The sequence below is a fragment of the Paramormyrops kingsleyae genome, chromosome 7 (genome assembly GCF_048594095.1).
Source record: "Paramormyrops kingsleyae isolate MSU_618 chromosome 7, PKINGS_0.4, whole genome shotgun sequence".
NCBI lineage: Eukaryota > Metazoa > Chordata > Actinopteri > Osteoglossiformes > Mormyridae > Paramormyrops > Paramormyrops kingsleyae.
The window spans coordinates 9,120,397-9,143,582 of NC_132803.1; the positions used below are offsets into that span (position 1 = coordinate 9,120,397).

Here is a 23,186-nt window from a genome sequence, read left to right on the forward strand (position 1 = left end):
ATCGACAAGTATCAAGTAATTTAATTAATGCACAATATAGAAGCAGTGAACACAGTAGAGAAAATGGGACCGAAATGAAGGGATTAAATGAAAATGTTTTTATTACGCATGCGTGCTATTGCGACTTCACGTGTTTCTCGTCACATCTTTTTTTTTTAATGCACTGAAGTCTTACAATAAACGGAAGCAGTAATAGTGTAAATAAACCCTGAGGGTTACCAGACGACAGAGTTTACGGCACAGAACAAAAATAACAGGATTATCTGTAACCGAAGCGGCAAAAGTCGTCAAAGCAGCTGAAGGCATTTGCGTTGCAATGGACGGCTGTCCGTGCACTTCTTGTCATTAGTTATTTTCCGCCAACACTTAATTTTAATGATTTAAACACAAGGAAGCTTACGGCAGTATAAAGCGGCTGAATTCAGTGAGATGTTTATGAAATGTGTAACTCAATATCTGTTAAAAAAAAAAAAAAAAAAGCCAGACAAATGGTGTGGTCATGGCAAAAGCAAAGGAAATGACATTTCAGATAATAGTATTTTTTTCCTTCCCCCTTTAAATGGGACAGCAATCTGAAAGGACACGTATGAAAGTTTTCATTTTAACAAAAATAGACATGGCTTCACCAGCCTAATATTCCCTTTTTCTATAAAAACTCAAGTTAGTTTATTTACAGGTGCTGATTAGATCAAGTACTACAAAGACCACTCTCTTCCAAGCAGGCCAGGCTGACTGCGGCACACATGTGCACGAGTGTGAAATGCGCATGAGTGAACGTCCTTCATACGTCATGGGCAGATGGCAACCAAATAATATCATGGAGAAAGATGCGTGTGCTTTAATCATCGTGTTTGGAGCCTGAAGGAGTGTGACGCAGATATGAATCGCACTGGATCGGTGCTGCTACTCATGTAAGCCAAGTAAAATGTGTCTGACCCAGTTCTTTGAAAATCCTGTAAACTGTTTGGACTTGACACAGTGACTTCTGTTTTTGTATAATCTTAAAAACCATGTTCACACCAGTCGCAGAGGCCTGAGCCATCTTTGTACGGATCCTGTGACAGTGCAACGTTGTCTCTTCCTGGGTCGGGAGGCTGTGCTCAGACAGACGACTGGTCCCACACCTGGAAGGAGGGGGACAGGTGGTCAGATGAAGGGAAGACCTGCAGCACGCCAGTGATTCGCCGTAATCGCGGAGGAGACCCGGCCACCTTGTTGACGGGCGTGAGCGGCGTGCGCACGGAGCCCGTGTGAAGACGGGCGCGCTCCTCAAAGCTGCGGCCGGGTGAGCGCTCCCTGCGGCTGTCCAGCACGCGGCCCGGCGACTTGTCCCACTCCAGGGGCCGTGCCGGGGACTTCTCCCGGCGGAACTCGGTGCGGCCCTCGCGGTAGCGGTGCGGCGTGCTGGGCTCGCGCTGTGGCCCCTCCTGCAGCCCGGGGCCCGACGCCAGCCGCTTGGAGATGTGCTCGTTATAGGAGGGGGGGCCGCGCTTGTTGGGGCTGCTGTGGAAACAAGGCTGTCAGCTTCAGCTACTCATCCAGGATGGACCTAATGAAGAAAACGGCTTATCCTCGTCCGCTGCTTGGCTGCACGAAGCAGGTACTCTTAGTGTGTTTTAATGTCTGATTTGATAAGCTGTCAATCTACAGCAGATATAAGGTCACCTTGCAGACTAACTGATAGTCAGTGCTCACATGTAACACAGCCAGCCGGGCTGCTCTTCCTTCCCCCGCTTTCTGGGCCTGGGGCCAGTGTTCTTGTAGGTCACTAACCATATGCTAAATGTATATTTTCCCAGCAGTGCTCATGCATGACGGGCTGGAATGTGAGCCGTCATCCTGTTTGACGTATTTGTGAATCAGGGCTGCTTTGCAGATGCTCGACCCAGGAACAGACAGACTCTTAATTCACTTACTTACCTGGAAGTAACGTTAAAAACACACGAAAGAAGCATTTCCTGCAGCGGTCAGGCCACAAAACCCACAGAATGAGCTTTATTCAAAAACCAATCTGTAAGCCAGCAACAGCAGATGGCAGCAGAGAGCTACTCTGTCCCACCAGACCCACTTCCGTTTTGGGCCGATGAGTCATTTAGTACAATTTAGCTTCCTTTTATTCAGATTCATGGTTAATAAAATATTGCCACATTTTGAAATGTTATCCAGCATTAATCTGGTTTACTACATATGAAAAAGGCACTCCTCTTCCTGCAAAGAACAGATCACATAATTACCACACAAAGCACGCCTTTATTAACCCCCCCTGCAGCCATGAACGTGCTCTGGCAGAGATGCCCAAACACGTGACTTTAATTACTCAAACCTGCCTGTTTTTTTTTTGATTCGGCCATCTTATCGTGGTAAGTGCCACGTCATCTCTGCAGACCCGACGTTGGAGCATCTCTACCCAGGCTGGCGCTGAGGCCCTTGTGGCCCCCGCCGGACGCTCACCTGCGGCTGGAGCTGCTCCGCTGCAGGTCCCCAGACTCGCGCGCCAGGTTGCCCTTGCAGCATATGACCCTCAGCTTGTTCTGGTAGGAGGAGGCCAGGTAGATGGCCCCCGAGGAGATGGCCGGGCCCAGGAAGCGAGGGCTGGGGATGTCCAGGTGAGCGTGAGCTGAGGAGCTGGACGGGCAGAGCGTAAGTAAGCCTCAGTGCTGGGCAGCCGCTGGGTCACACTGTGCGCGTCATCGGCACCAGATTTCTCCTGCCTCTGTGGTCTGTTGACATGCGCTTCAGCAATCTGCTCCTCCCCCTGTCACTCATCTTTAACGGCGCCAATATCAGTCGTACCCAAGAGAGGCATGCTGGCGAATCTCAATGACGTCCAGGGAGTTGAAGTACGTCACGAACAGGTACGGCTCCCTGTAGGCTGTGACAGAAGATGCCGCCGTCAAGAACCTGCGTGTGTCAGCAGGAAGGCCGGTGGCGTTGGCGGCACTCACCGAAGGAAAGAGGCAGGCGGCTCCACTTAATGTCCTCGGTGCGGCTCCTGCGTCCGTACGCATCCACAAAGACGCCGAACTCTGAGCCGAGACACAAAGGGGAAGCGTCAGCGGCGCACTCACGCAGACGGCTCTGAGACCGTCACGGGGGAGTGATCGTTCGGATTCTCCTTAAGCTACGCTTCCTGACGCTAAGCGGTGAGGATGAGGCCCACCGTGGAAGCAGAGCAGAAACTCGTCCTTCTGGGGGGCGCTGTTGACCTGCAGGATGGAGATGGGGAAGCTGTGGGAGGACGCGGCGAAGACGGCCGACGCCAGCGTCACGTCGTTCTTGTCCAGGAACTCTGTGGAGGAGAGGGTGACGAGCGGCTCCTCATATATCTAACCTGTGACTGCTCTGTCGTCATGGAAACACCTCCACGGTGGGTAAACACTGTTCAGAATTACCAAATGACAGGGTGCTATTTATTACTTAGGAATGAATCACTTACACTTATGAGAGCCTTGAGAGAGGAGCCACTAGCGACCTGATAAACATCAATATTGTGCCTGAGCGTGAGAAGAGCCCCCCCCCCGGGGAAACTTACCCTCCAGCACGTACTGCTTCATCTCGATCTCGTAAAACTTGTTGGTGCCGATGATGATGCTGTATCCGGTGAAGTGGATGCAGCTGCATGGCTCAGAGGTTTCAATCTCCTGTGGGGGGAGGGGAGGGGGGGCAGCGTGCTGAATCAGCACTGTGGGGCCTGCACCAGCCGCCCACTCTGTCCCAGCAGGTAAAAATGAACCTCCGCGTATAAGGGCACCAGTAAAACGACCCTGAAATTACTCGTGTGTCTGTGTGGACTTTGTTCGGCGTGTTGTATCCTGTTTTATTGGCGGCCGTATTCGGGTAGGGCCTGAAATGGGCGGCGCAGACCCTCCTCTGTGCCCCCTGCCAGCGCCCATCTCACCTTCCTGATGCAGAACTTGCCGAGGCTCTCGTTGTAGCGCAGGATGGTGATCTTGTTAGGCATGGCGGCGCAGATGCACGGCCCGTTCTCGATCTGCGGGCCGTAGCAGAACGTGTCAGAGCTGCCACCACTCTTCCCAGAACGAAATGACCGAATGAAAGCGTCGTGGTTCTGGAGGGCACAAGCTACAGGGAGTGTCTGTTAGATAAATGGGGGACGGAACTGCTCACCCAGCCAGCAGCGAAGAGATGACAGCCCTTGACTGTCTCGAAGATGTAGGGTGAGAGCTCGGGCTGGGCGGGCAGGTGGGCCTGGGACAGAGACTGCTTCACCTTTTTGATGTCCACCAGACACAAGGCGCGTTCGGGCCCTGCACCGGGAAAAAGTAAGGACCCAGTAAGGCTGACTGGGGGCAGTGCGTGGCTCTGCTGGTTGGCACGGTGTGCCCATGATTGGACGGTCACCAGTTCAAATGCTCAGTATAGCAAACACTGAATCTGTATTGTACTTGCTTACTGTACAATGACTATAAAGGCATCTGTTCTATTCTGGGAGCAAAAACTACATAATTACCCGTCTCCTACCAGCTAGCTGGCATTTAACAGTTATGGTTAGGAGAGCAGTATGAATGGTGGCCGGTTCTGCACAGTAGAGCCCTGTGCTTGTGATCAGAAGGTTGCCGGTTCAAATCCCATGGCCAACAGTGTGATGCCACTGAGCAAGACCCTTAAGCCCCAATTACTCCAGGGGGACTCTGTCACCCCCAAGCTTGTCACCTATTGTTCTATTTATTCAGTCCCCATGGTTAATATGTGGTGTTTCATGCTTGGGTTCTGTGCTGGGTGTGAGTGGACCGGGTCGCTGCCCCGTACGCCCCGCGGCCAAGGCGGAAAGGCGCCACACTGCTGACCAGTGATCATGAGCAGCTTGTCCAGCTCCCTCAGGATGTGGATCTGAAAGACGGAGCCCAGGCCCGGGATGTGGGTCAGGGAGTTCTTGATGACGTTCAGGGCGTACAGACCCTCTTCAGAACCCACCAGCACCACCTACGTGGGGGGGTGGGGACAAAAAGCACTGTGCTTTTACCTACTAGTGAATAGAGGGTTATTCAGAGCACTATTAATGTCAGGTCTTTGTGCCGTCTGCAGTGAGAAGTGCTCCACTGTCACGCCTGTAGGGCTGCTGCGCTCAGCGCGGCCATCGCACCTGGTCTGTGAGGGGCAGTGTGCAGTTAATGTCCAGGCGGTCGTCGCCCTCCAGCTTCAGCAGAGAGTTACCCAGCAGTTTCTGTAGGAGGGGGACACACACAAAGGCTTGGGGTCCACACAGAGACACACGCTGTCCCGTAGACCTGAACCTCAAAGTGCGAGTTTCTTCTGCTGGTGCTCTATACAGGAGCTCTTGGTCTGCTGCTGTGTGTGTGTGTGTGTGTGACCAATTCCATGGGGTTAGACAACTGATGACTTCCTCACTCATCAGAAAACCTCTGATAGCTGCTCAAGCCTGGTAATGAGTTCAGTCCCAACTGTCTATGTGCTGCATAGTGGTTTTGATAAAGGAAAGTGCTCACAGCACAGCTCTGTAGAACACTGCAGATCTGGCAAAAAAACCATTAGTTTGTCCCCCCCCCCCCCCCCAGCCATGCCATACATTCCCAGGGTGTCCAGAACAGTTCTAATGGCTTGGATGAGAGTGGCCTGATGCAGAGCAGTGCCCAGGCGGCCGCATCATGTGACATGGGCAGGGGAGGGAGGGGGATGCGTTCAGAGGGCGGCCTGCAGCTGCCGAGTTTGGCAGGAGGGGGAGGGAGATGAAGGAAATTGAGGAAGGCATGCCGTGCGAGCTCAGCGAGGCGGACGGGGCACCAGCAGATGCTCAGGCATGTAAACCGGACACCGTCTCCGTGTGGGTGGATCCCGGCTATCGCATGTGTGTGTGTGTGTGTGTGTGTGTGTGTGTGTGTGTGTGTGTGTGTGTGCGCATGACTGCAGGAGCATCAGCCGGAGCTTTGGCTCTTTCGGGAGGGGGCGGGCCGCTGGCAGACGTGTGGCCCAAGCGGCAGGCAGCCTTGCGCCGGTCTTTACCTGGACCAGTGGGGAAAGAATCTTCTGTCTTTTGGAAGCTGCGGCCTACAGTGTGAACATAGCAAAACCCGATGGGATGGGAATCATAGAGAATGGGGGAGGAGGAAAGGGGCCAAAGGAAAAACAACCAGCAAGGCAACAGAGGAGACCATGGAGATGCAGAGAGCAAAGAAAGGGACAGAGAGAAAGAAAATGAGAGAGAGATACACAGAACTGTCAGTTAGACGGACAGTAAAAAGCCCCCGTTCCTTAAAGGACATGGGGGGACCGCGGAGGCAGGCCGGTATGCCCTCAGCGTATTAATTAGACAGGATTATTAAGAGCCAAAGACGGCCGTAACGGCAACGAGGGCCGGAGAGTCGGCAGGGAGTACATGCAGAGCTCGGTGTGCCCGGTTCCTGTCAGGCTTCACGGCCGTCTACTCACAGCGTCTGCTTCAGCCTTCTCGCGCGAGCTCCGCCCCCCCGCCACCACCGACTCCAGCACGGCCACCCAGCGCTGCTTGTCAGGGAAGCTGGGAGCCATGAAGTAGAGGGCCTGTCCTGGCCAGCAGGTGGTGTTGGGATGGGACTCCAGCTTCAGCACGTAGGGGATGTCTGTGGAGAACACCGCTGTGCTCAGAGGTACGCGGGACCCAGGCCGGTCACGGTAATGACGATATCGCACCATATATGGACAAAACCTCCATAACTTTTCCATAAACTGAAATAAAATGCTACAAAAATAAACACTGCAAGTAAACAACAACTATACATACTGGTTCCAAAACCAAATCAGATAAATTAGCTCCTGTTACTGTTTTTCAATACTATTTAACTAAAGTAATGATTTGTTTATCTTTGGGTCTCTTGTGCAGTGAACTTGAACCACAGAAACAGCCAACAGCAGATCATCGCGACGATTAGCAGCAGCCAGCAACAATTTTAGAAATAAAATTACTAAAACCTAAAATGTATAACAACAAAATATATTTACATCTTTAAAAACTAAGGAAACCACACCTAAAACTAAACTAGATTTCAAATGAAAATAAAAGTATAAAAATAAATTTAAAAAAAATCAAAACAATAACACGCAAAAACATACACGGGTGTATGGTGTTGCAGTATAAACGTATTTTATTTTCGTTTATAGCCATCTAGGAGTCTAAATTCTTGTAGCAAATAATCCATATAAATGACAGTTTTGCTGCCTTTGTGGAATTTGCTTCCGTAGGAGAAATTTTCGATACCTGTTGGTTTTTGCTACTTTGCCAATATATCCTACCTATAGTTTTGAATGTACATTTGTATAAGAATTTATGCTATCAAAATAACTGTCCTATACTTTAAATGTAAGAAAAGTAGAAAAGGTATAATATTTATCTTTGGTCCAACTTCTGATTTCCTGTTACTTTTCCCCTGGCCAAAGAACGATTGAGGTTCAATAGCATCACTGTAAATGAATTATTGACTCATACCCTTGTGCCAAATGATTAATATTTAGTTTAGGTCTTGTTAACAGAGCCCAAGAGTCCATTTTATCAAATTTTTTTGGTTGTGTGGTTTTATTCCAATTCCAATATCTGAATATTCTTGATAATTAAAAATTCACTGCTCTCTGAAAAGCTGTACTTGCATTACTGTGATATTGTCATTATACCAGTGGCATAAAATTATCTGAAAATGAGAATATCACCATTTATTGTAATTATTACTGGAGCAATATATCATCCAACAAAAGCAGTTTTGGTGACAGGCCTGGCGGGACCCACCGGACTTGGCGGTGTTGATGAGCTCGGAGGCCCCCACGGCGCCGTGCACGGTCACCTCCCCGTCTGGGAGGCAGAGCTCGAACTCCTCCTGGGGCGTGACAGAATCTGCACCACATTAGCAGCTACTTTTAGCCATTGGCACAGCTCAGTGGAGGCCTGCCTGGTGAAGGCCGAGCGCAGCCACGCCTTACCGAGACGCATTCAAAGGGGCAGAAGCTGCAAGTGTTCACTTAAAACTGTGGTTCACTCAGAATAGATACTTTATAGTCAAATGGCTACTTAGAAGCCTTGGCTGTTTCCTCACTGCAATGAGCCTGACCCCGGAGTCTGGGGAGGGGGTTTAATCCCAGGGCGGATGCCGGTACGAACAGCGTGAGTAAGAACCTTCTCTGGGCTCCGTCTCGAATATGGCCAGCTTGGTCCCGTCCAGCACCACGTACTTCCTCTCCCAGCCCTGCTGGCCACGCTTCCCGTTCCTGTGAGATGCAAAAGCGCCTGTCAGGACGACGGCTACAGTGACAGGGCTCAGAGGAGAACGCCGTCACCCTTCAGGCAGCCCCAGGACAGAGCAGGCCTCATTCAGGCAGCCCCAGTACAGAGTAGGCCTCATTCAGGCAGCCCCAGGACAGAGCAGGCCTCATTCAGGCAGCCCCAGTACAGAGCAGGCCTCATTCAGGCAGCCCCAGTACAGAGCAGGCCTCATTCAGGCAGCCCCAGTACAGAGTAGCCCTCTTTCAGGCAGCCCTAGTACAGAGTAGGCCTCATTCAGGCAGCCCTAGTACAGAGTAGGCCTCATTCAGGCAGCCCCAGTACAGAGCAGGCCTCATTCAGGCAGCCCCAGTACAGAGCAGGCCTCATTCAGGCAGCCCCAGTACAGAGCAGGCCTCATTCAGGCAGCCCCAGTACAGAGTAGCCCTCTTTCAGGCAGCCCTAGTACAGAGTAGGCCTCATTCAGGCAGCCCCAGTACAGAGTAGGCCTCATTCAGGCAGCCCCAGTACAGAGTAGGCCTCATTCAGGCAGCCCCAGTACAGAGTAGGCCTCATTCAGGCAGCCCCAGTACAGAGTAGGCCTCATTCAGGCAGCCCCAGTACAGAGCAGGCCTGACAAAGGGCACCTCGTGTAATTAATCACATTCATTTGTCCTGATCCCTCGGGGGACACAGAGGGCAGGTGGGTCTCTGCTTACACGGCCAGTAGTCACGACCATCTGGTCGCGACGCCGAGGGCAGGGCGCTCTGACACCGAAACGCAGGGCCTGGCGGCACGACTGCCAGATCCACGAGAATGTCAGCCGGCGCCTACCATCAGCAGCAGGCCGTCATTCATACTGACGCCCTACAGACAGGCTGGCGTAACCAACCCCAAATCGCGGTGACAGACCGGCTCAGAGGGCTTTGTGTGGTCAGTCACGGTGTTCAGCTCGGCGGTCAGTGTAGCGGCGCACGGCGGCATGGTAAACATGCCCACTCCCCACACGTACCGGGGCTGCTTCATCCAGCCCTCCAGGCGCACGTGCCCGCTGGCCTCCTTCATGAGCATGGCCGGTGAGCTGGCCTTGTCGCGACACAGCGCCTCGGAGAAGTGCGTGGCGTATTCGGCGGGCAGGCCGCACGTGGCCGGCAGGCACGGTGAGCACTTGGGGTGACACAGGACGTGGCACTCTGGAGAGGGGGAGGGGAGGACGGCAAGACGGTGAGCTCCGTGACAGCGGGACGGACACTGCTCCCATGGGGGGGGGCGGAGATCAGCTTCCACGGGCCCCGGAACAGGGACTCGGTTCCAGGAAACAGCCAAGCATGAGGGCAGGTCATGAACACAGAAATGAAGGCTAGCGGTACAGGTTAGCGGTACAGGTTAGCGGTACGCACCCACGCAGGTGGCGGCCTGCCGGCCGAAGTGCACAGTGTCCAGACACACGGCACACTTGCTGGCCCTCATGTTGAGTCCCACAGTGAAGCGGTGCGGGATGTTGTGGTGCATCCTCTCCTTCACGCGGCGGGTGAACTCTGCACACAGCCAATCGGGACAGAGAGACAGCAGGTGTGTCACCCAAAGCCATGCCCCTTACTGCACCCAGCCAATCGGGATACAGAAAGAGTGGGCGTGTCAGCCATGGCCACACCCCTCACACAGCCAAAGGGGGCAGACAGAGAGGACGTCGCTCAGCACGAAACCCGCACTGGCATCGCCCACTCTGCCGGCCGGACGCTTCTCATTTCCCAGATACGTTCATGACTAGTGCACATGGAGTCCGAACAGGCTGTCAGAGCAACACACAACCGACACAGTGATGGATGTTCAGAAGCAACAGAGAGAGTGCAAGCATTCAACTGGAATGACAGTAACACACAGCAACAATTAAAACAGTATAAAATCCAAAGGCAAGACACACAGAACATGAAACTCTCCGTTTTCTCATTCCAGGGCAGTTTGATATTGCGACCCATTTGGGGGGGGGGGGGGGCGGCCCATGCACATCATAATGCACCGAAGCTGTAATGCTGTCCCACCGCGATGATGCAGCTTAGCTCTCAATGCCACGCCACTGGCAGGGGGGGGCGGGGGGCATGATGAATGAAAAGACCACGGCCCCTGGGTATGCGAGGCCACAGCTGGCAGCGTGGGGGGGGGGGGGGGCGCAGGCGACAGGCAGGCAAAGAGGACGGCTGGACGGGCAAAGAGGGCCATCAAAGTCCAGATTTATCCAGCCTGGCACTTAGATGCACAGGCTGGGCACCGAGAACATACGCTTAAATCTGGACCTCTGACCCATCTCTAGGGGAAGGTGCGGGCAGGAAAATAGAGGGCATGACTGGTTATCTGAGGAGCCTTTCTTTTGGGGGGGGGGGGAGATGGGGGTGGGCCGTAAACTTACTTTCAAAGGTCACCCTCCTTTTCTCTGTAGAGTGAGAGAGACAAGAGATAAGTGATCTACAGAATAAGAGAGGTTGGGGAGGAGAGACAGCTGGGGCAGAAGGTAGCACAGAAACATCTCCTTTGTGATGGAGGTGAAGGGACAGTCAGACACGCTTCCCACCCAAAGGAATCAATAGCTAACATCGGCTGTACGCTTTTGTTCACTGCTAAACAAGGTAAGAGCATCAGAATGGCCGGCCGTGCTGGAACCCGAGCCCCGAGCCCCCCCTCACCCTCGGGCGTGGAGATCTCCTTGCGACGGCTGGAGCTGGACGGGGCCAGCAGGCTGCTCGGGTTGGGCTGGTGCTCTGGCGACTTGACGATGGCGGACATGATGATCTGCTGCCGGGCCGTGGCTGGGGTGGAAGGGGCCCCGTGCTCCATGGCCTTGAAGTGGGCTCCTGGAGAAGAGAGGTCAAAGGTCAACATGGGAGCAAAATGAAAGAGAAAGCAGAACTCGGGCACAAAATCACTGATACAGGACACGTTGTGCTTCATGAGGACAATCAATTCCCAGTAGATATACAGGTATTTACTGGTATAAAGCAGGGACACGCAGGCTGGGCGTCAGGCAGAGTGGCTGAGCACTGACTCAGCTCCTACGACGGGAGGCACACGTGACGCGCTCCCACTGCGTGTCCCACAAACCCAGATCTTCACCCACTCACAGCCCGACTCATTGACTGCATTAAGCCGACTGCGGACCTGTGACTCAGTCATGCTGAACGGATCATCAATCTGGTGATTTCAGTAATCTGCACGGGGGCAGACAGGCAATTAGGCTTCAGCAAGCAGGTTTATGCAACACTGTTACTATATTGGGCATTTATTACTTGTACAGAAGGGCTTAGACTAACCTACACTTGATGTAATAACTACTTGTTATATAATGATATAAATACTACTATACGTACAGGTATGTATAAAAATGAAAGCTTTCACGTTTTTATTGTCATGTAGTCAGGGAACACAGTGAAATTCTTCCATCTATTTTCCTGTCACCCATCCAGTAGGGCAGTGTTTCCCAATCCAGTTCTCAGGGACCCAGACAGGGAGTTGGGAGGACTGCAGTGGGGACTGTCTGGCAGGGAGCTCGGAGGGAGCAAAAATGTGGACTGTCTGGCAGGGAGCAAAAACATGGACCGGCTATAGGTCACTGAGAACCGTATTGGGAGACACTGCAGTAGGTCGCAGGCACCTGTCTGAAGCCTGTCCCAGGAGGCACAGGGCACAGGGATACCCTAGACGGGATGCCGGTCCATCGCTTACAGCCTGCAATTCAGCCCGAGCCCCGCGGCCCCCAGAGCCCCGCCCCTCACCCTCCTCCCTCAGGGAGCGCAGCTCGATGCGCATCTTCTGCAGCGCGTCCTCCAGCTCGGCACACCGCGAGCGCTCCTTCTCCAGCGCCGCCTTCATGTCGTTATAGGGCATGGGCACCTGGGACACGCTCGCTGGCACGCCCCCAACCGCGCCGACCATGTCCTCCCGCCGGCGCCCGAAAATGCCCTGTTCGCAGAGGAGAGACGGGCGTTACCACAGCCGCCGTGGCCATTCTGAAGGCGCCTGTGTTTACTCCTCAGAGACAAATGTCGATGGACCTTCTGAAGTCCCGTCACGGCCCAGCTCGTTACCTTCTTCTTCTTTGTGGGCTGGTCCATTTTAGCCTGGAGGAAGTCGATGAGCTTGGTCTGCTGGGATATGGTGCCCTCCATCTTCACCTTCTCTTGGGAGTACACCGCCTGGAAGTGGAAGGTTCTTAGCGCTCTCTCTCTATATGTGCCGAATGGATTCAGCCCAGCAAAACCAGCGCTGTCAGGAGAACGCGAGTCTACCAGCTGTGGATCTCGCTCCACATCAGTGGGCATCTGCCATTTGTTTGCATTAAACCATGTCCATGTTTTTAATTGCTCTGTTTTGAGAGCTCTGTAACGCAGGCTGCAATACAGCACCGGCAGACTGTGGAGGAATAAACACTACAGTCTTGCAGATGATTACATCCACTGACTTGCTATAGCAGCGGCGCTCATTAATTCACAACCACACAGCAGCAGATGATATAAGCCCATTCTCACAATAGGTCCATCAATAATTCCTGTCCTTTCCTGCAAATAAGTGCAGTGTTTCAGCCTTGTATTTATGTCCCTTGCCGATCCCTAAAATGCACACCTCCTTTGTACTACCATAATAGCACAGGGCAGGACAGGATAAAAAGACAGTAGGTGGCATTAATTCAAACACACTGTGCGTCTTCCGATTGTAGTGTCAAAACAGCTCGTCTGATGAGAGCCTTCGGAGCAGCGATGGCTTCCTGAATTTGACAGGCTTTCTCCTCGCTGTGGAGATTAGTAACGCCAGTAAGCACATTTTTAATGATGGGCTCCATGCATCTTTTTGAACTGGTGCGACATCTTGTTAACAGACTATATTAATCTGTAATAACATGCAGCTTCTCAGCATTTTGTCAGGAAAAGTTTTATGAAGGGGTGGGGGTTGTTTAACCCCCAATCTCCAATCTGTTCTCCTCCAATTCACATGCTCACCCACCCCCCCCCCCACCACCACAGGTGTGACTGACAGGACACATAACGACGCCGGCTGATTTCCCAGCACCCGAAGCTCATTATTTCTCCCGACAGGGGCCTTCAGTCGCTGCTGGCCAGTCACCCAGTCCTAATTTAAACTGATCGGGCCTGAGTGACACAGCCAGAAATGTTATGTTACTGTGAAGGGGGAAAACTTCTCAGTTATGATCAAAAAATGACCAGAGAAAATGATCAAAAGATCAAGAACATCAGCATTTCATACTGTGGGCAACCATTCTTAACCTGAATGTCGGCAACACGTCGAAGCAAAACATACAAAAAAAAAAATGTATCCCTGTGTTGTTGTACCAGTGAGAGAACTCTTTTGTCGTCCAGTCCGCTGACAGTAAGGACCCCTGTATGTGTGGAGGGCTGCTGTTATGCTGAAAGGGCCCAATTCACCATTGAAAGCAGAGTAATTTATCCACTGTTACCTGCTGCTGATCTGAAAGGGACACCATTGTTGGATAAAGGCAACGGCATCTATCTGAGTGTGCATTTGCAAACAGGTATGCGTGTGAGTAAGTGTGAGCGTGGTGTGTCACGGCAGTGTGAAGGCACACCTGGATGTTCTCCAGCTGGTACTCCAGGTCCGTGCGCTCTGTCTTCAGCAGGTCGGTCTGGTCCAGGGCGTCCTGGAGACCTTGAGTCAGGCGGAAGATGTGCGTCTTCTGCAGGTCCATCTGCTGCTGCAGCTTGCTTTGCTGGGGGGCATCGTGTTGGTGACAGAACGCATAGGTCACCTTTATCTGGTTGTTATATCGCCTACAAATACTCACTAATGATGTAGCACGATTGTGTGATGTTATTCTCAAGCTGGGATGCATCTGATTATTGCATTAAATATTATTCTCTATACATTTTTCTAACAATCCCAGAAACCCCGAAAAGTCAACCAAGCATGTGTGTATGCATTTGCGTGCAAGACAATGGGATGCTGGATCCTTCTCACCTCATCCATGAGCTTCTGCTTCAGCTCCCGCTCTGTCTCCAGCTTCTGCTGCAGACTGCGTGCATTCATCTCCAGCATGGCATGCTTCTTCTCTAGGTCGTTCAGCTGAAGAGAGGTGGCGATACATTGCTGTCAGTGCCCCCTTGTGGCAGGGAAGGGCAGGCACCATAACCTCATGAGTTGGCTGCTCTTTCCAAAGGAGAGGGAGAAATGTGGAGGACTCACTGTGTCAGACAGGCTCTCCGCCTTCAGCTTCTGCTCCTTCAGGGCCTGCTGCAAGGCTATAATCTCTGCCTTGTGCTCCCTGACCGCCAGCTCCACCGCCTGGCGAGACTCTGAACTGCGCTGGTCTGCGCGCAACCTGACTCAGGAAGGCAGGGCAGTTAGCCAAGGCCCAGCGTATGAGTGCGTGTGTATGGGGCCGTGCATATGGAAGCTACCTGTTCTGCTTCTCATTGTCCAGCAGCCGCTGCATATCCCGGGCTCTCCTCTCCGCCTGGCTCTTCTCGTCCTCCAGTGCTCCACGCCACATCTCCCACTGCCGCTCCTTCTCCAGCAGCTCGTCGTTCAGCGTCTCCAGCTCCAGGACCTGCTCCTCCAGCATGGTGCACGTGGTCTTCAGAGTCTCCATGTTCTGAGGAAAGCAGCCACACAATCTTTCTCCATGAGCTGGTGAAGTTTTCACAAGGTAAGACAGTGGCTGGGTTCCTAGCTGATAAACTGAAGCTCTTCATGAAAACTTTCAAATCATGGTAGCAATGACAGACATGTGCATGTTTTATAAATGGAGGTGTGATGGAATGTGCCTTTCGGGTCACTGGAGTGGGATGTGTGTCCGTCTCTGGTTGCTGAGAGATGATGTACCTGTTTCTGGTTGTTGAGGTGCATCTCCCGGTCGGCCACCTCCCTGCGCAGCCGGTCCACATCCTGACTCAGCTGCATCCGGTCCTCCCTCTCGTCCGACACCTCGTCCAGCTGCTTGGAAAGGTAGAAGTTCTGCCGGTTCAGCTCGGCGTTCTCCTGGGTCAGCTGGGTCAGCTGCTCCTCCAGCTCAGTGATCACCTGATACGGAAAGCGGCGTCTTGGTGAGCCACAGGTGCCTTTTTTAACACGAGGGCCGAACGCAAAGGCCAAAGGACACTCACTGAGCAGCTCTCTCTCAGAGCATCGAACTTGCGCTGAATCTCGTCTCTGTGGGCCTGAGAGGGAGAGACAGAGGGGCAGTTAGATGGAACATCTGCTAGGCTTCTGCCATCCCCGAGGTTAATCGGCCACAGTGCCTCCAAGTGCTGGGCAACAGTAGGGGCACGGATACCCTGGCAGATTCAGGGGGCCCAGCACTTTACAGGGGCCACAGTAGGGGCACGGATACCCTGGCAGATTCAGGGGGCCCAGCACTTTACAGGGGCCACAGTAGGGGCACGGATACCCTGGCAGATTCAGGGGGCCCAGCACTTTACAGGGGCCACAGTAGGGGCACGGATACCCTGGCAGATTCAGGGGGCCCAGCACTTTACAGGGGCCACAGTAGGGGCACGGATACCCTGGCAGATTCAGGGGGCCCAGCACTTTACAGGGGCCACAGTAGGGGCACGGATACCCTGGCAGATTCAGGGGGTCCAGCACTTTACAGGGGCCACAGTAGGGGCACGGATACCCTGGCAGATTCAGGGGGCCCAGCACTTCACAGAGGCCCCTGAATGCCTAAGTGTATTGGGTGGAATGTCATTTTGTCAGGGGCCCCAGAATATCTAACTGCACCCCGGCTGGGAGCGCACGCCGGCCCTGACCCTGAGCGCCGTGATCTCCTCCTCTGCCTCGGCGGTGGTCTCCTCCAGCTCCGTCTTGGCCTGCTGTAGCTGGCTGTCCAGGGCGTCCCGAGCCGCCTGCAGGCCGCTGATCTGGGACTCTCGCTCCTGCAGAGAGAGCGTCAGCTCTGCCACCTGCCGCTTCAGCTCCAGTTTCTGCTCCTCGTGCTCCAGGCCCATCTGAGATCACAGCAGAGAGACCGACCACACAGACCGGTTTCCCTCTCTTACAACCACTCAGCCTAAATCATCAATTCTATGAGCATATTACACATATTAACATATCCAGTTATACAAATTAGCGAAAAGCAAATGAGCTGTGGCTACAGTTCATGGGTACAAACCTACGGCCCACAGGCTGACAGCTCACCCACTGATAAGAGGCCCAAGCTCTAACCTCTGCCCTCCTCCATGGACCCCGACTGAGCTGACAGTCTGAGTGGATGTCAGGTCACCAGCAGGCTGAACTGTTACCATCTCACTCCTCCATTTGCATTTGGCAGAAAGGGCACGGAAAATGCTGCCAGTCAAGCATGATGTGCCTCAGTCCGCAGCATGGTGGTAAGACACCAGACCGAGCAGGAGAGGAGCTCCAATACGCCCTCCTCACCTCCCTGAGCCGTGTCTCCAGCTCCAGGAGCCTGGTCTTCTTGGTCTGCTCCTGCTGGCTCATCTTCTCCAGGTGCTCCTCCAGCTTGGCGTTCTGCGCTTCCAGCTTTCCAGCCTGTGACTCCAGGTAGAACTTCTGCTGCCTCAGCTCTGAAATCATCTCCTCCTGGGCTTTCCTAAGGGCCGAGGTGGACGAGCAACACTGACACCGATAAACCGTCAACAAGCTGTTCCAAGCTGCTGCCCTATTTTCTTTTTCAGGTTGATTTTATACAGGATCCTTCGCAGCATAACTGCTCGGCAGCTGCGAAAAATTCAATAACATTACAGGTTGATTTGATCCAAATGAAGAACAGCATAAAAGACAGATGTGAAGCAGCAAAATTGTCCACAATATTGTTAGTCATTACTGGGCTACAAGCCTTATTGGCAAATGAGCAGTGGTGCATTTTTAAATCTCCTCTTCCAATATGGCTTATTATTTGTACTCCATGTAACTATTCCATGCATATATTATAGCTATAATTATATTGAAATATTAACGTCACTGTGCTCCATCCAAATACAGTGGAACCTCGGATTATGAGTAACGCGGTTTACGAGTGTTACGCAAGACGAGCAAAGATTTTTAATAAATTTTGACTTGGAAACCGAGCAAGTCCTGGTTTACGAGCGCCAAGTATCATCAAAAATCATATGGCACACATGCGCTCCTTGTTTTTCTTGTTTTTACATGCGCTCGGCTTCAAAACAGGAAGCGCATGCATGCGCTTCTTGTTTTGACGCAGAGCACACGTCATCTCAACTGAACCAATGGTTATTGACTTTCTCACGCTGCGGGGTTGTGGGTAATCGTCTCCCATGCTCGGTCTCAGTCGGCATGCCTCACTCGTATAGTCAAAATTTAGTAGAAAAGCATCACCTGAATAAGGGCGTAGCAGTGCGAGCAATGAATCTGTTTAACGACAATGCAATGTCCACATTTTTGCGAAATCGAAAAGGAGGCAAAAGAGGCTGTCATTGGATGGGTTCCTTGTTAAAGTCGCACAAACAGAAAAAGATTCCAGTGAGCCAACAGATAGCAGTGATTCCGTTAATTATAGTGAAAGTCGTCCTACAAAATAACCCTCCTCTTCTCCTCTCTCGTCTCCCTCACACCATCCACGATTCTTTTCAAAGGTAAAGCGCAGGTTAATTTGTTTTATGTATTTTTACTTTATATTTTGTATTAATAATTTTTATATAAATATTTTTGAGTTGTGGAACAGATCATATGAGTTTCCATTATTTCTAATGGGAAAATTCACTTTGATATACGAGTGCTTTGGATTACAAGCATGTTTCTGGAACGAACGAACCAAGGTACCACTGTATATTCACATAGTGCTGCCACAGATTGCATTCCTATTAAGACAGCGCTAGCTGTAGCCTAATCCCAGTGCCCCCTCTAGGACGGTCCGCCTGCAGATCCTCTGCTCATTAACAGGCTTAGAATATCATAAGGAGAATAAATCATAAAGTAAAAAACCCAGGACAAAAATGACATAGTACAATAAAAGTTTCCAACCATTAAAAAACATTATCCGGTCATAAAGCCACTTATATATAAAAATATTAATAAAAATTCAACACGGCCGCCAGTCGAAATGTGCACAACTTGGGCTGTTTTGCACACTCACTACAGCTCGCAACAAAGTGTGAGTGATGCTTTTGCCAGTGGGAGAAAAATTGTGGGGCATTTTAAGCATTCGCCACTTGCGTATCCTCATTTGGAAGATATTGAAGTCGAACTGCAAATGCCTCAAAAATGCTTAAAAGAAGACAAAGAAAGTAGAACAGTGTGCAATGCATGTGTAATGATGTGATGTAGGTGTGTGGAGGGGGGAGGGATTGGCGTGGAAGGTTAATTAAGTGGCCACACCTGGGTTGTTAGGAATGTGGGGTTAAGAGAGGAGGAGAGAGCCGCGCTGGGGTGATCGCTCGTATGCCATGTAGGGCTGCCGGCAATGAAGCCAGATAGTGGGCTGCAGGGACAGGTTCTGGTGTGGCAGGGGAAGGACAGTTAGGACGGGGGTAGTTAGGAGTGCATGATCGCCGCTTAGTCTGGGGTGTTTGATAGAGGTGATAAGCGGCATCCCCGTAGTGACGGAATTCCCTTTCCGCGTGGTGCCCTAGATTGCGGACCTGTGTGAATGTTCCTTCTCTGGGGGAGGGTCTTGAGCCTCGGGGGGAACGTTATGTTTTAATCTTGTCCTTGTATGTTTGTTTTGTGTCTTTTAAAGTAAGCAGTGTAGCCCGCTAGGGATCGGGGCGGGACTATAGAGGCGGTACTGGTTCCGTGACTCTTGCCTGTGCCCGAAGTGTGGGGATTACTGAGTATTGCAGTGCTATTGGTGGGCCGTGCCCTAATGGGGATGTTGTGTGCTGTGAGATCCACTGTGTGGTAACGTGGGTTAACACGTTTGGAAGGGTTGGTTTGCTACGGGGAGACAGCGGGGCCAAACCCTTTGTGAACCTAGACCTGATCCGATGGGTCGCTGCATGAATTGTACTGAATAAAATTATCTTTGTAATTGTAGTTGAAGTCTTGTGGTGGTCTATTCTCCTTTTATAGCCTCCGACGCTATTGTAGGTTTATTACACATGTTTCTAATAGCCTAATTAAAGTTTTTTTGGCGTACATTTTTCACCTGTATTTACTAGCTTAAAAATATTAATATATAAAGCATAAACATATTTATCATATTAAAATACTCAAGTTAAAAAAGCTCATGTATCAGAATCTGTATCTGTACTGGCAGTTGTATATTGGGATTGGAACAGAAAAAATGTGGAACGGTGCATCCGTAATATATACACAGCTCACAGTATTCGTTAAGAAAATGACATGAAGGAGGATACAGGCCAATTCATTCAGTTTTCGCTGAATGGTTTTCAGCCAAGCACCTCATAACACAGGGACTACTGACCCTCCTTTTCAAGGACCTCAGCCACCAATAACCTGCAGCTAGTCAGATCAGGAGGAAACGAACAGCCAGTAAAAAGAAAGATGAGTTCAATGATATCACAAGCCCCACTTTTCCCTAAAGCTTTGCTGCACAATGGGGGGGGGGCACTTTTTATAAACTACAGGTAAGGCAATTTTTTAACTTTTTATTTGCAGTGGATAATGGGTTATCAGGATGTTGTGTGGGAAAAGCTGACCACATGCCACGGTCTCTGAAACAATCCAGACAAGATTTATGACGGTTTATGAAGGTCAAAGCTTTGAAAACAGTTTTTGCACAGTGGGATGGGTATGTAGAATGCTTGTAATACCACGAGAAAACCAGAATACGCCTGCTGTCAGCACAAGTACCTCCGCAGTTTGTGTTTGTTTATCCATCTAAGTAAAACTTTTAGAAATCGGTTTGTGTTTTGTTCGCATCTCCTGACTGCCAGGATGCAAAGCAGACCGTGTTTGTGAATGCAGTGCAAGGTGTGTAGGAGTTTTAAAGCATCTTGGGAAGGTCCTATTTTTGTAATATTTTTTTACATAGGGAGCACAAGGGAAGATTATATCATAAATTCTTCCAGCCCCTGATGGGCTCCTCGCTCACCACCTCAAATAGTTGGGTACACAAAGCTGACAGACAAATCACCATAACTTCTTCACTTCTCTGCTATTCGGCATATTGTGCAAACGACAAAGTGTATACAGAATCCTGTGAATACTAGGTTTTGACTACAGTGATTCTTCCTCAAGAATTAGAATTGATTTCTAGAGACATGTCACAGAACAAGGGAAGAGGTCATGTGACACTCACATATTCTTCTGGGTATAGATGCTACTGTTGGCTGCCAGCTTGTTTGCCTCGGACAGCTCAGCGATCCTCTGCTCCAGGTTCTTCATCTTGGAGTCCATGGCGTTGATGGTCTAATTGAGGAGGACACCAATGGGAAACAGTCTAAGGTGTGAACATTTTAAGCCATCTAACCCCCATCTATTAAACTTGACTTTGTTGTCTAAATGTCACTCACACAATCCCCATTTGTTTTTCAAATAATCAATTAATGTTGGTTTTTATTAGTCAGGGTGAGTGTGGAGGTCACATGATCTGTGAGTTTCCTTCTGCTGGTCTAACTGGTCTGGACTTTGGCCAGCAAAGGAACCGCAGTGCAAATCAGCCTCAGCTTCAGTCATCAAGCTCATTTCATGTTGAGGCTATGAATATCATACAATGATAGCAGAAAGATGGCATCTTCCAAAAAGCCTGGTCTACAGCCTCTGTGGGTATCCTCGGGCAGAGGAGGAGAGAGCCAAAGCTAAGCAGGGCTCACCGCTTTCTGCTCACTGATCAGCTTGCACTTCTCCCGGGCCTCCTCTTCATGTTTGGTCCTTTTGGACTCCAGAACCTCCTTTTCAGCCATGTCAGCCTTCATTTGTGCCTCTAGAACCTAAACAGAACCGATAATTTTATGTCACAACAAAACAAATATGTACTCCGGTGAAGGCTTTTGTGGGCCTGACCCACAGGAAATGACCTGCAATAGACCATTCCAATTTCCCATCATGCACTTCCTACAGCTCTCTATTCCTGGTCAGTTTTTCTATTCTTACTTCATGGACTGTTTAGCTGATTAAAGATCAAGCATTTATAATAATCTTCATAAATCAGCATCAGCATCATCGTGGTCATCCTCAACCTTTTTATAGCTTTAAAAAGAGAATATTCAGACTAAATGCAAACAAGTCATGAAGTACAAATCATGTGTCCCTGCTACGATATTACTTTTTACAATATGATTATGTGATAAAGTGAGGAGCAGCTCTCAAAATTACAGGTATAAAAAGATGCTGGGCACTACAGCTTAATATAAATTCAGCAGGACAGTTAATGAATTTGTCCTTTGGAACAACACTGTAACTGCTTAATAAAATGCATACATAAAGATACTACAATGCTTATTTTTTTATTACTACACGGTTAGAAAGCATACAAATGAGTGAGTTGGGGGGGGAATGTAGGAGGGAAAGCGAGGCAGAGGACGCATTATGGTAGTGGGGGGCGGGGTCCTTGGCTGAAGCAGCCCCTCACCTTGATTTTGTCCTCATAAAGTCTCTCCTTCTGCAGCAGGTGGGCCTCCATCCTCTGTGCAGTAGCCTGCGTCTCCCTCAGATTCTCCTCCAGCTCCTGTGGAGATGAATAGAAGGCAAAACTGGGGAGGGTGGAATATGCCAGCATGGGCAGAACCAGGCTGGAGGACAGGGAGTGCCGGGCGCTGGGGGGGGGAGGGGGGAGCAGGATTTTCTGAACCACGGCTGGGCGGCGTGATGTCAGAGGGGCTGAGTGACCATGAGGGCTTCCTCTGGCTCTACATGGACAAGGAAGCTCACAGGAGCAGTATGTGAGGACAGAGTCCCGGGTGCGAGACCACGCCCAAAACGCAGCAACAAGCTTACAGACCTGCTAGCATTTCAGTTCCAAAATAAGACAGGTTATTTCAGTGCTCCGAATAAGTAAACAGACAAACGGCCAAATAAAACTGGCGTCAGGAGACAGCCTTGAAATACGGCAGAAACCTGGTATAAAAAAACTGCAGCGTTGGCAGCTTATGTGGGAGAAACAATGGTGGGGGGGGGGGGGTAGCGGGCGTCTCGGGGGCCTTCATCCATGACCTCTCACCAGGATCTTATCTGCCATCTGCTGTATCTGCTGGGACTTGGTCTGGATGTCATCCTTCAGCTTGTTTTCCCTCCTCTCCACCATCTCCAGCCTCTTCACCTGGTTCTCCAGGGTCTTCTTGCCCTCCTGTCCACACACACAGATGCATGACAGACTGCTGTAAACATGATTAATTTTTTTCGCTGGTGTTCCATGAAAATGTACACTGTAGCCTGGCTTTGTGCCCGTTTTCCCCAAGTTTCCGTATTAAGGCTTTAAGACGTAATTAGTTTTCCACTCAGGAGTTACTCTCACCAAATGGGATATTCACTAACACTGTGACACAGTGGCAGGTCACTAACGCAGGCAGAGAGCACATTAGGCGCGTGTTAATATAACACTTTTACACAGTACAGTCTGTTCTACTGATAACACATTTATAAAAGCCTTGATTTCAGATTCATTTTCCTACTCAGAAACCATAAATGTCAAATTAAATCTGAATAATGTGTCTTTTTATTTAATGAAAAAAGCAACCAGCAGGCAGATTACTTAAGCAAGCTTTAAAAATTACATAAACATTTTAAGTCTTTCATGATTAGCTTTCATACAACAAGAAAATAATAATGTGGAAAGACTTCCTGCCTGATTGGAGAGACCGTGTGACGTGGCAGGTGACAGGCAGGTGACAGGCAGGTGTCAGGCCGGAGCGGCCGGCGTACCTCAGTCTCCCGGAGACGCCTGCGTAAGGTGTCGGTGGAGTCGCCTTTACTGCGCAGCCTCTCCAGCTCGCGCTCCAGCCGCTCCTTGGCCTGCCGGATGTTCTGCAGGAGGTCTGTGGCCTCAGTGCTGGCCTTCACAGCCTGCAGAGGCGCAGGGAACCCAGGACACAACCAAACCTCATTCACAAAATCCCAACCGGAGCTGTTAAATTAATC

The 23,186-nt window shown here is 50.7% G+C and overlaps 1 protein-coding gene and 1 long non-coding RNA gene across 13 annotated transcripts in view; one reads left to right on the forward strand and one right to left on the reverse strand.

Moving 5' to 3' along the window:
- Nucleotides 1-83: 83 nt before the first annotated feature.
- The window catches only part of cita (citron rho-interacting serine/threonine kinase a), a 62,308-nt gene continuing 39,205 nt past the window's right edge, over nt 84-23,186 (reverse strand). For 6 of the 12 annotated variants that reach the window (XM_023808373.2, XM_072714217.1, XM_023808372.2 and 3 more), the window contains 34 exons: nt 22,971-23,111; nt 22,270-22,395; nt 21,682-21,777; nt 20,924-21,040; nt 20,410-20,519; nt 16,605-16,779; nt 15,977-16,174; nt 15,332-15,385; nt 15,051-15,248; nt 14,627-14,820; nt 14,412-14,547; nt 14,187-14,291; nt 13,798-13,938; nt 12,284-12,391; nt 11,972-12,158; nt 10,886-11,053; nt 10,612-10,635; nt 9,605-9,742; nt 9,217-9,397; nt 8,120-8,211; nt 7,736-7,840; nt 6,409-6,578; nt 5,983-6,027; nt 5,105-5,185; nt 4,809-4,944; nt 4,129-4,268; nt 3,899-3,991; nt 3,533-3,641; nt 3,161-3,289; nt 2,946-3,026; nt 2,794-2,872; nt 2,452-2,625; nt 1,212-1,503; nt 84-1,124 (listed from right to left, as the gene is read on the reverse strand). In XM_023808373.2, the coding sequence (XP_023664141.2) occupies nt 1,101-1,124; nt 1,212-1,503; nt 2,452-2,625; nt 2,794-2,872; nt 2,946-3,026; nt 3,161-3,289; nt 3,533-3,641; nt 3,899-3,991; nt 4,129-4,268; nt 4,809-4,944; nt 5,105-5,185; nt 5,983-6,027; nt 6,409-6,578; nt 7,736-7,840; nt 8,120-8,211; nt 9,217-9,397; nt 9,605-9,742; nt 10,612-10,635; nt 10,886-11,053; nt 11,972-12,158; nt 12,284-12,391; nt 13,798-13,938; nt 14,187-14,291; nt 14,412-14,547; nt 14,627-14,820; nt 15,051-15,248; nt 15,332-15,385; nt 15,977-16,174; nt 16,605-16,779; nt 20,410-20,519; nt 20,924-21,040; nt 21,682-21,777; nt 22,270-22,395; nt 22,971-23,111 (4,347 nt within the window). In that variant the 3' untranslated portion in view covers nt 84-1,100. The remainder of the gene's footprint in view (nt 1,125-1,211; nt 1,504-2,451; nt 2,626-2,793; nt 2,873-2,945; nt 3,027-3,160; nt 3,290-3,532; nt 3,642-3,898; nt 3,992-4,128; nt 4,269-4,808; nt 4,945-5,104; nt 5,186-5,982; nt 6,028-6,408; nt 6,579-7,735; nt 7,841-8,119; nt 8,212-9,216; nt 9,398-9,604; nt 9,743-10,611; nt 10,636-10,885; nt 11,054-11,971; nt 12,159-12,283; nt 12,392-13,797; nt 13,939-14,186; nt 14,292-14,411; nt 14,548-14,626; nt 14,821-15,050; nt 15,249-15,331; nt 15,386-15,976; nt 16,175-16,604; nt 16,780-20,409; nt 20,520-20,923; nt 21,041-21,681; nt 21,778-22,269; nt 22,396-22,970; nt 23,112-23,186) is intronic. The other 6 variants (XM_023808374.2, XM_072714216.1, XM_072714214.1 and 3 more) reach the window with 6 other exon arrangements.
- Nucleotides 788-15,190, forward strand: LOC111842092 (uncharacterized). Its single transcript, XR_002837830.2, has 6 exons — nt 788-911; nt 1,024-1,600; nt 2,539-2,640; nt 2,788-3,367; nt 14,650-14,874; nt 15,069-15,190. It is a non-coding gene; the product is annotated as an uncharacterized lncRNA (long non-coding RNA).